This window comes from Micromys minutus, assembly GCF_963924665.1.
Source record: "Micromys minutus genome assembly, chromosome: 18".
In the NCBI taxonomy this organism is placed as follows: Eukaryota; Metazoa; Chordata; class Mammalia; order Rodentia; family Muridae; genus Micromys; species Micromys minutus.
Window position 1 is genome coordinate 45022464 of NC_137953.1, and position 11874 is coordinate 45034337.

General features: G+C 47.2%; 1 protein-coding gene across 1 annotated transcript; it reads left to right on the forward strand.

Annotated features, from left to right (window-relative positions):
• Nucleotides 1-3052: 3052 nt before the first annotated feature.
• LOC308432654 (sperm motility kinase Z-like) lies at nucleotides 3053-8184 on the forward strand (the record flags this gene model as incomplete). Its single annotated transcript, XM_080932426.1, has 2 exons — nucleotides 3053-4055; nucleotides 7814-8184. The coding sequence occupies 2 exons, from the start codon at nucleotides 3053-3055 to the stop codon at nucleotides 8182-8184; spliced, it is 1374 nt and encodes a 457-aa protein (XP_080788552.1).
• Nucleotides 8185-11874: the final 3690 nt, after the last annotated feature.

Here is an 11874-nt window from a genome sequence, read left to right on the forward strand (position 1 = left end):
CCCGCCTGTTTGGGAATCCCCTTCTTTCCTCCATACAGTGCTCCACAGTGCAACAGGTTCTGTTAGACTCACCACCCCCGCACCTCCCCCGCACTGCTCTTATGGCTTCCCAGCCTACAGTACAGTTTTCCAGAGCCATAACGATCAACCCTATCTGCACAGAAGAACTTCAGATCAAAATGTATCACATACACGGCAAAGCATGAGCCTGAGACGTGCACTCCTTTTCCAACTACTATGAGACAAGTCTTGCTGCTCACCCCAGGCTGACTGCTACATATCAGACTTGATGGACACCCCTACACTTGCCACTAAATACAAGTGCATGAGCACATGCACACACACACACACACACACACACACACACACACACACACACACACACACGTGGTGGAAGGTGAGGGAGCAAGCTGTGAGTACTATGGGAGAGTGGACAAATGGAGCATAACAGAAGCAGTCAGACCATGGTGCACCCACTCGCTTTGCTCTTCTCTAGTGTGTGTGCACTGATGCTGAGTGTCCCAATCTGACTTTCCCACAGTGGCAGACTGACCTAGAACTGTAGGCTCAAGAAGACATGACTTATCCTCCACATTGCTTTTTAGTCAGGTTATTGGGTGGGCTATTTATTTAGCTTAAATATCCCTATAACAGTCTGCCATTGAAGAAAGTCAGAGCAGGAATTCAGAAAGGGACAGGAGCCATGGAGGAACACTCCTCGATAGTTTGGGTCCATCTTCCTCCTTCCTTCCTTCCTTCCTTCCTTCCTTCCTTCCTTCCTTCCTTCCTTCCTTTTCTCTTTTTCCTTTCCCTCTCTCTGTCTCTCTCTCTCTCTCTCTCTCTCTCTCTCTCTCTCTCTCTCTCTCCTCTCTCTCTCTCTCTCTCTCATTCTTTTTTCATTTTACACTCTCCTTACTGCCCTCATTTTCAGTCACCCTCTCCCACAATCCTTCCCCATCCCCCATCCCCAACTCTTCTGAGAGGGTGGGACCCCCTGGGTCTTTTATAATCTTTTAATAACCTTATTTGTGTATTTATTCAGCAAAGGAATGACACTAGGACACTGATAAATGCCTGATTCCTCTAACTGCTAGGAATCAGCTTGTGCCCTTAAATAGTAGGGGTGGTGAGTGTTTAATAGTAGGGGTGGTGGGTGTTTAGTAGTAGGGGTGGTTGGATGTTTAGTATTAGGGGTGGTGGGTATTTAGTAGTAGGGGTGGTGGGTGTTTAGTAGTAGGGGGTGGGGTGTTTAGTAGTAGGGGTAATGGGGTGTTTATGAGTAGTGGTAGTGGGTTGTTTAGTAGTAGGGGTGGTAGGGTGTTTAGTAGTAGAGATGATGGGGTATTTAGTAGTAGGGATGATAGGGTGTTTAGTAGTAGGGACTGTGGGGTTTTCATCAGTTCTGCTGTATATGTGGATGGTACTCTGGGTACACTGTGGCAACTTTAATTTCTAAAAGCCCAAATATGGCTCTGCAGAACCCACCGAAATCAGAAGCTTTGAAGGGCGTTCAATTCCTGAGAGTTGGCACAACTCTGGTCTGCACATGTCCTACTGTGACCTCATGAGGGTCCATTGTGACAGTTCCCCCCCAGCAGATATAAGGGTGGGGCCTGCCCTGGCTCTCTGTGGGTATAGAGAGGAGTAGTTTTACCTGTGCGATTCACTTGTGGCTAGTGAGATTGTGTGAGCTTTCCAGTTTCTGATAGATTTGTGTGTAGGATGTTTGTGTGTGTGTGTGTCAGAGAGAGAGACAGACAGACAGAGAGAGAGAGAGAGGGAGAGGGAGAGAGTAAGTGAGAGAGAGGGAGAGAGAGTGAGTGAGAGACAGACAGAGAGAGAGAGAGAGAGAGAGAGAGAGAGAGAGAAAGTTTAGTTGTGTAGTTGTGTGTATTGTATGTGTGTATACCTACTTGTGTAATTCTGTGTCTGTGTGAAATCATCTACAAACTTAGAGACAGCTGCTGGTAAAGTCTAGAGCTAAGCCTTCAGTGCTATACAAAAGGTATGTTGGTAACCTTAATCTCTGAGGCAGAGCCATTTACTGGCCTGTTTTTGGCACATAGGCTAGGCTTTTGGCCAGGGAGCCCCTAGGATCTGCCTTGGGCTGAGATTAAAACTAATGACATTAGGCTGGTTTCCTTTGGGCAGGTCTTTGGTTTTATTTTTTGATGGGTAGTGGTACTTTGCGTTTAATTCAGAACCCCAGGCTTCAAAGCAGGTTCTACACTGAGACATCTTTCTAACTCATGGACACTTGGGTTGCTATATTTAAATTTATTTAAATTTACCTCTTTGTTTTTCTGTTTCTATTCTTATTTTCCTTCTGCTTTTATTTTTCTTGGGTGTTTAGTGTGTTTTATCTGACTTGGATTCTTGTCATAAATTTTAAATTTTTAAAATATTTTTTGATTTTAGGTTTATTTAATCTTTTCCTTTACAAAATAATTATTGAGTCCTGGTAATGTTATTGCCCTCTGGAGTTTATGCCTAATTGGATGTGACCAGTTCTGGTTCCTAATTCTTTTTATTTCTCTGGTTTGCTTTTAACTTTTGCTTCTCTGTTTCAATTTAATTAATGAGTATTCTTTGCTTCTGCTTTTGTTTTGATTTCTTGAGGGGTCCTGGCTTTGCTTCGATTTCTTTGCTGTTCTAATTAGTTGGTCTAGTTTGGGGTATTGGTTTTAAATTTTTTGTGTTATTTTGAGATTTTTTTTCTCAATCATCTCTTCTTCCATTCATTTCCCTCCTTATTCCTCACTTCTCAGTTTATCAAATAGCATCCGCAACACTGCTGAGCTGTGGTCTTTCTATTTTACTAAATTGTGAGCTAGGTCTTGGTTTGGGGATCAAGGTTGGGTTTCTATGTGTGTACCATCGCGGTCTGGGTTAAAGCTGCTTGTCTGTGTGATTTTCACCTTTTCCTTTGTTCTTCCTCTCCATCCCCCTGATTCCCGTACTTTCCTCCCTCTAGTCTCTGTATGTTTCCTTATCTCCCGTTTCCTTTCTCCCCAGCACATCGCTTCCTTTGGCAGTCTCGTCGCTAGGCACCATGTCCACTGAGAGTGAGGACAAGTTGTCAAAGCCCAGCGAGGAGTCCTTCAGCTTGTTCGATGAAGAGGTGTTCACCAGGCAGTACACCGTCCTGAAGAACCTGAGCCAGGGCGGCAATAACGAAGTGAGGCTCTCCTTGCACCGCCTCACGGGCACACAGGTTGCAGTGAAGGCTCTGGTGAAGCATGAGAGGGGGGCGGCGCAGGCACTAAGTGTGTTGGAAGTCGAAATCATGAAGGTGCTAAACCACCCAAATATTGTTTCCCTTGTACAAGTGATGGAAACAAAACAGAACATTTACCTAATTATGGAAGAGGCCCAGGGAAAGTTGTTGTTTAATCGAGTGCAGGGGGCCGGATACCTGAAGGAAGATGAAGCTAGGAGCATATTTATCCAGCTGCTCAGTGCAATAGGCTACTGTCATGACAATGGAATTATTCACCGAGATCTGAAGCCTGACAATATAATCGTGGATGAGCGGGGCCAGGTTAAGATCATTGACTTCGGGTTGGCTGCCAGATTCTTGCCTGGGCAAAACCTGAAAAGGCTCTCTGGATCCTTGCATTCCATTCCTCCGGATATATTCCTTGGCCGCACATATGATGGGCCCAAAGTAGACATGTGGGCCTTGGGAGTACTTCTGTATTTTATGGTGACTGGGCTTGCTCCTTATAGAGCGACCACCTTTTCAGAACTGAGTAAAAAAGTCTTGCAGGGAAGGTACCATGTTCCTTCCTATCTCTCTAAAGACATACAGAGCATCATCGGCATGCTGTTGACAGTAAACTCAAGGCAGAGACCAAGTGCTCAAGACCTCTTAAGTCACCCATGGCTTCAAGGTGAAAAGACTTTAACATTTCCTTCCAATGGTGATACCAGCTCCCCAGACCGTGACATAATGGTAGCCATGGAAAAGATTGGGTTTTGCTTGAAGGACACCATAGAATCATTAAAATGCAAAATGTTTGACGAAACTATGGCTACATACCTCCTCCTAAGAGGTCAGGCATCTCAAAATGATGCTAGTGGTGTCCAAAGAAAGATAATGAAGCCAGGGGTGGCACCTTTCCCTTCGAGAGCAGACCCTGACATTTTCCCTCTACCTCTCAAGAGAAGGGCAAGTGAACCTTTACTTAATTCAGTCAGATCCCCTGAACAACATACTCTAAGACAAATCTGTGAGACAGATGCTTCTTCCCTTAAGGGCAGAAGTTACAAACGGTCCATGACCGCCCCTTGTCTGTCCTTTCAAAGAGACACTACAGTGAATGTAGCGACCACCAGCTGTTCCACTGACTCCCCAGCAGAAAAAACCTTAAGTGGCCCAGAAAGAGGTGGGACTTCAAGCCCCCCGCAGCCCAGGGGCTGGGCAAAATGGAAGAAAAGAATTGGAGCATGTTTTCGGTCCCTGTGCTGCTGTGTATCACCTCACAGAAAGGTGTGCCCCCAAAACTGAGAGGGCACCATCAGATGACAGGAGGCACAGGCATAGCTCAGGTACGTCTGTAGATTTGTTTATTTTTTACTAATGTCTTACATATAGACAGTTCCTGATGAAGTTCTCGAGGTACAGTGAGTTACATCTAGTTGTATCTAGATCATGTGGGATGTGAGTGCCAGTACAATTAAACACACATACAATACTTTCTTACTCCAAGAGCATAGAACCAGGGCACAAGCCCAAACAAATCAAACCAAAGCAAATCAAACCAAGGTATTTACATGGCTCAGTTCACTGTCCCAAGACCAGGATTTGGAATAATCCAGGCTGCAGAGGGTCTTGGGCCACTCCTCTTCTGGGTTTCCTTTGTCCGCAGCCCACATGTCTTACTTGTCATGCAAGGTGGAGTCTTACCACACCTAGCATTGATATGGGTTGTCATCACACAGTCTCAACATCTCCAGTGTGCTGAGGTCTGCCCAGTGGGGAGGCTAAACCTTCAATGACAGAATCCCCTGGCCTCCCACTGCCCCAAGCTATGGCTGTTCTCTAGACCCTCTTTGACCCTTCAGCTTCCTGGCAGCCAGAACCACCTGGGAAATCCTTACACATGGTCAAGTGTGTCTTCCAGCACAAGAAGCAACTGTTGCCACCATTGAATCCAAGCTTCTCTGAGATCTACCAAGGAAATGCTCTTGAGAAGAGTTTAGCTCCGTGGTGCCTCTCTCTTCCCTCATGGCCAACATCTCAGCCAAAGCCGCATTGCACCGCTGTCCTGGCCATCCAGGTTTCCCTTTAACGTTCTGCTCTCTCATTCATCAAAGCCGATTCTTTGCCTCCCCCTATCCCCCCTGCCCCACTGATCAGTACTCAGAGCTTACCAAATCGAATATGGAGCAAAATATGATGGTGATACTATGTAAAATGCCTGGGCAATCCCATCATTAATCAATAAAATTTCCCACAAACATGCCCACAGGCAATCTGATGAAGGAATTTTTCTCAGCAGTTTCCCTGTCTCATGCGATCCTGGCTCCCGTCATTCCAACAGACATCTAACAAGTCATCCCCATAAACTTCAGAACCAAGCATATGTGTTTCACAGAGTCTTACAAGACTGTGTTTGAGGTTGGGCTGGTCCTCTAACTGCTAGAATAGGGAGAAAATCAGAGCAAAGCAACCCAAGAGTGAAATCGTTGTCTCTGGATATAGCCAGAGAGTCCATTTCCTGCAGATTCGACTCTTGTCTTTCCCATGATATAAAAACGTGGCAAGGGGAATTCAGAATTTCTACTAGTTCAGCACATTCAAGTGGAAAGTGAATTGGATCCCAGTGTGGCTGCCCCGAGAGGCTGTTCCCATGGGTCTTTAGCATCATGTTCGTATGCCTCCTGATGTGACACCCTTACATTCGATTATTCTCTCAATCTACCCCAGTCATCCGAGATAGGCATTTGTATACCATAGATTTAGGATATTTTTCCTTAAATATGTTCCTTCTGCCCATCTTTCCTAGTAGATCCAAAACTCTTATTCACAACTAAAATCACAATGATTGCAGGTCAGTATCCAGGATGTTCTTGCTTATGGTTGAACTACAATTAGAAAGTATAACAATGCTCACCACAGAGCGACAAGGGAGGAGGATAAGGATTAGGGAGGTGAGGTCCTGGGTCTGATGAAGATGAGTTACGTGGTGGGAACAAGGACAGACCTGGGAGGGGGTGACAAAGAACCAAGTTCCCGAGAAACCAGCCTAGAGAGCAGCCAGTAAGATCACAGTCACTAAGTGTCCCAGGCTTCTGCCTCCTTGCATTCAGAGCAGCAGCCACAAGACACTGAGCTTCATGATCCCATGAGCATTGGGTTCCACTCCTTAGTGGGACAGAGTTGCAGAAAGAAATGCAGTGTCACAGGCTTGTCTCTCCTCGCCTAGAATGTTCCTTTGGCTAGGAAGGAGGTAAAAAAATAATAATGTTGAAGGGTTGCCCATGAGAGTGTTCTTATCATCTGAAAGTCTCTCAGGGAATTCTAGTTGATGAGGACCAGGAAGCTAACAGCAGGTGAGATCAACAACAACCCCCTGGCTGCCAGACCAGGATGCAGGCAAATCCTCAGCTGCAATCTCTGCACAGTCCCTAGCCCTCCCTCCCAGCTACCTCTTCCTCACAGAAGAAAGGCACAGAGGTAGCACTGAAACCACCCCACATGCTCTTGCCATGACTTTGACCTTCTCCTCTTTGAGTTTTACAGCTCTTAACTGATTGGCCTTTCCTCTCCCCAGGGCAAGCAGAAGCCCCACCAGTCAGCAGATATGCCTGTCTCCCAAACTTCCTCTCTTTGGCTCTTGCTTCTGGCTCATGACCTCATACCCAGGCTACCTGACATCAGAGGAAGAAAAGAGACTCCAGAGCCACAAGCCTGCTTGTCAGAGAAGGAAGGAGGAAGACTGATGCTGCCCAGGAAACCTTCCAGAAGTGGACCACCCAGGACTTGATGCTCCAGCTCAGGCTGGGAGCACATTCCTGCTCCCCCCACTAAAACTCAACATGCATCTGCAGCAGAGGGCCTGGCTCTTGTGGAGTTGTGCCTCTGAGACCTGCTGCTTCTGGGACCTGCCCTTCACAGAGGACTGTTCTTTCTCGCCTTCCATGGTCTCCTAGACCTAATGCTTATATCTCCCAACCTTCCTGATCAGTATTCTACTGCTGAAAGACCCCCTGTTAGAAACAATAAATGCTATTTCTGTAAGGTTGTCCACCCACGGGGAAGGCTAGGTCAGGGTCCCAGGTGGCCAAGCAAGATACCGTTGGGCGACAGCCTATTCAGAAGACTGGCGCACGGACCAAGGGACAATTTCTTTTTTATAGGGTTTTGGAGGCAGAAGCGAGGTACAGAAGCAGAAGCATAGTAACTTCATTTTAATTGGCTAGTTTAAAGTGGCCACGGAGAGAGCCCAAAAATATGGCTCTAAGGACACGGCTCCTGGTACCATCCAGTGTTGCAGCTACCAAGGATAGTTGCTTTGAGCTTATCTAAGTGTGGGAACTGTGGCAGAAATCTGGCTCCAAGGACACAACTCCTGGGACCAGTCGGGGCTGTGGCATATATGAAAGCTGGGCTTATCTGAGTGTCTTCCTTTCTTTGTCTATTGTAAGCTGGCCCAGGTTAAGCAAGTATTACAGGGACCAGATGAGACACCTTCAGTGTTTCTAGAAAAGCTTAAGGAGGCCTAAAGGAGATATACTCCCTATGACCCGGATGATCCAGGGCAGCAGACTGGCGTGTCAATGTCATTCATTTGGCAATCTGTCCCAGAAACTAGAGTAAAGTTGCAGAGACTGGACAATCTGCAGGGATTCTCAGTGAAGGATTTGCCTAAAGAGGCAGAGAGAATCTTTAACAAGGGAGAGACGCCAGAAGAAAGAGAAGATAGAGTACGTAGAGAAAGGGATGAGAGAGACAAGAAGAGAAATAGGGGCCTGAGAAAGTTGCTAGTCACTGCCATGCAGAAGAATGAGAGAAAGGGAAATAGGGGAGATGAGAAGATCCGACCCAAACTAGATAAAGACCAATGTGCCTACTGTAAGGAGAAGGGACATTGGGCCAGAGAATGCCCTAAAAAGAAGCCTTGGGAACCCCGGAAGCAGCGACCCCAGATTTCCCTCCTGGCGTTAGATGAAGACTAGGGAGGTCAGGGCCAGGAGCCCCCACACCCCCAAGCCCAGGATAATTCTTTGAGTCGGGGGCAACCTGTCAACTTTCTGGTAGACACCGGAGCTCAGCATTCAGTTCTTGCCAAGACCCCAGGCCCATTAAGTCCCCGAACATCCTGGGTCTAGGGGGCTACCAGGATAAGACCTACCGATGGACTACTGATTGCTGAGTGGAGCTGGCCACTGGGCAGGTAACACATTCCTTCTTACATGTTCCTGACTGCCCATATCCCCTGCTGGGGAGAGACCTCCTAACCAAATTACAGGCCCAGATTTACTTTAAAGGGGAAGGGGCAACAATCACTGGACCCAAGGGGAGGCCTCCTCATGTCCTCACCTTAAATATCGAGGATGAATATCGCCTCCATGAACCTGAAGCCACCAAGGAGAACTCAAATCCTGATCTTCAGGACTGGGTAAGCAAGTACCCTCAAGCTTGGGCTGAGACAGGGGGAATGGGACTTGCTGTATTGCAACCCCTGTTAGTAATTGGTCTTAAGACGTCAGCCACTCTTGTCTCAGTCAAACAGTACCCCATATCTCATGAGGCTCGCTTGGGAATTAGCCCTCACATAAAGAGACTGTTAGATCAGGGTATCCTAGTGCCCTGCCGGTCTCCCTGGAATACACCCCTTCTACCAGTAAAGAAGCCCGGGACTGGGGATTACCGAACAGTACAAGACTTGAGGTAGGTCAACAAGAGGGTCGAAGATATACACCCGACAGTCCCCAAACCCCTACAATTTGCTTAGCACACTGCCACCCTCACATCGATGGTACACAGTATTAGACCTGAAAGATACCTTTCTCTGCCTCTGATTGAGCCCCCAAAGTCAGCCAATATTTGCCTTTGAGTTTAAAGATCCGGAGCTGGGGATCTCAGGACAGGTAACTTGGACTAGACTTCCCCAAGTGTTCAAAACAGCCCCATTATTTTTGATGTGGCCCTACATCTGGACTTGGCTGACTTCCCGGTACAGCACCCATCCCTCATCCTTCTTCAGTATGTCCATGATCTTTTGTTAGCTGTGCCCTCCCAGGAAGAGTGTACTCTGGGAACTGAGTCTCTACTGCAATTTTTAGGATGATTAGCCTATCGGGCCTCAGCCAAAAAGGCCCAGATCTGTCGAACCCAATTCACCTACCTTGGGTACCTATTAAAAAATGGACAGAGATGGCTAACACAGGCTCGTGAGCAGACTGTGGCCAGCATCCCCGCCACCAAGAGTCCTAGACAATTAAGAGAGTTTCTGGGGACAGTGGGGTTCTGTCGCCTCTGGATCCCCTGGTTTTCTTAAATGGCAGCCCCTTTGTATTCACTGACCAAACAAGGAGTGCTCTTTCAGTGGGGAGCTGAACATCAAGTGGCCTTCAATAATATAAAAAAGGCTGTTTACTCCCCAGCATTAGGGCTCCCAGACCTGACCAAGCCTTTTGAACTATTCGTGGATGAAACCCAGGGCTTTGCAAAAGGAGTCCTTACTCAAAAATTGGGACTCTGGGGAAGCCCAGTTGCCTACTGGTCCAATAAATTAGACCCTGTAGCTTCTGGGTGGTATCCTTGCTGCGGGATGTTTGCTGCCATAGCAGTGCTCATCAAAGACGCCAGCAAACTAACTTTGGGACAGCCTCTGACAATCTTGGCCCCACAGGAGTTGAAGGCTCTGGTCAAACAGCCGCCCGACCTGTGGCTATCTAACACCAGGATGACTCATTATCAGGTCCTCCTGCTTAATGCCGACAGGGTGCAGTTCGGGCACGTTGTTGCCCTAAACCCAGCAACTCTACTCTCCTCCCCGGAGGAGCAGAGCCCCACGACTGGTAACAGATCCTGGCAGAATTGCATGGAACCAGACCAGACTTCATGGACCAACCAATGACGAGTGCCAACTTCACCTGGTACACTGATGGCAGCAGTTACCTTGTCAATGGAGAATGGAAGGCTGGAGCCACCATCACCACCTCAGACCAGGTAGTATGGTCAAGTGCCTCCCGGCAGGAACTTATGTACAAGGCGCCGAACTAATAGCCCTGACCCAGGCACTCCGGATGGCAAAAGGGAAGAGACTCAATGTCTATACTGACAGCCACTATGCCTTTCCTACGGGCCAAATACAAGGAGAAATATAGTGGAGAAAAGGGCTACTCATGTCAGAAGGCAGAGATAGTATGACCAAACTCAGAGAACGACTAAACCAGAAGCAGAAACTGTTTGAAAACAATCAAGAGTGGTTCGAAAGCTGGTTTTCTAAGTCCCCTTGGTTGACCCCCCTGCTCTCCTCCCTGATAGGACCCATAGTGATCCTACTCATGATTCTAACGTGTGGGCCCTGTATCATCAACCGACCACTGCAATTTGTCAGGAAAAGAATTTCTGTTGTCTAGGTACTGGCCCTGACTGAACAGCACTACCAAAGACTACAACAGCAGGATACAGAGGTACCCTGATGCAACATAAGTGACAGATTTCCCTTAATGCAGAAGAGAAAATGGGGGAACCCCCGCATACCAACAATAAATGCCAATTCTGTAAGGCTGTGTACACACAGGGCAGGCTAGGTCAGGGTCCCAGGTGGCCAAGAAAGATACCAGTGGGAGGCCAGCTTACAATAGACAAAGGAAGACACTCAGATAAGCCCAAAGCAACTATCCTGGAAAGCTGCAGCCCCAGCTAGTACCAGGAGTTGTGTCCTTGGAACCATATTTCTGCCACAGTTCCCACACTTAGATAAGCCCAAAGCAACTATTCTCTGGAGTTGCAGCCCCGGCTGGTACCAGGAGCCTTGTCCTTAGAGCCATATTTTTGGGCTCACTCCCTGGCCACATTTAAACTAGCCAATTAAAACCCTGTTACTATGCTTCCGCTTCTGTACCTCACTTCTTCCCCCAAACCCTATAAAAAAGAAACTGTCCCTTAGTCTCCACGCCAGTCTTCTAAATAGGCTGTCGCCCACGGACGACTGTGACCAATAAAACCCTCTTGCGACTTGCATCCAGTGGTCTCAGCTGATTCTTGGGTCCTGGGGTCTTCTCAGATAAAGGTCTCCTAAGTTAAAGGTCCTCAAATGAGGGTCTTTCACCTTGGTCTATGTTTCAAAAATGAGTGGGACTTTACCAGTGCCCTAGACTGAACACTACCAAAAGAAAGACCCATGTCATTGTGTAAGTGAAGGTCGAAAGGAAGCTGGGGTCACCCTAGAAGTAATTCCCAAAGCTCTGTCAGCCTAAGTTCTTGCTAATACAATTATATTAATACATTTCTGCTCCTTGACCAAAACATCATGCTCAACACAGTAACAATTAAAAAAGTAAACTAAACGATTGTTTCTCACCGTCCTGGCACTGACACTTTTATAATTTTTATATGGCTACAATCAGTACATGTTGCGTTATATTTTACTTTCTGCAAATAGCCACAACTACCCAGTGCTGTGTCTCTTCTGGAACATGTCACTCTTCGTCATAGAATGCTGTTGTTTTCCCTTTGTCCTTACAACCAGACGAGGCTTGGTGACTTTCACTGGACAGGGGGATAGGCCTGTATAACTGTCAAGTTTGGGTTGCATGAGCTGAATCGTTTTCTGCCTGGCTCTCCAGAGACTTCTGCCCTTGGAGCCCATCCATGATGTCCTCAGAGGGTACAAGTCAACAGTTAGCCAGGGT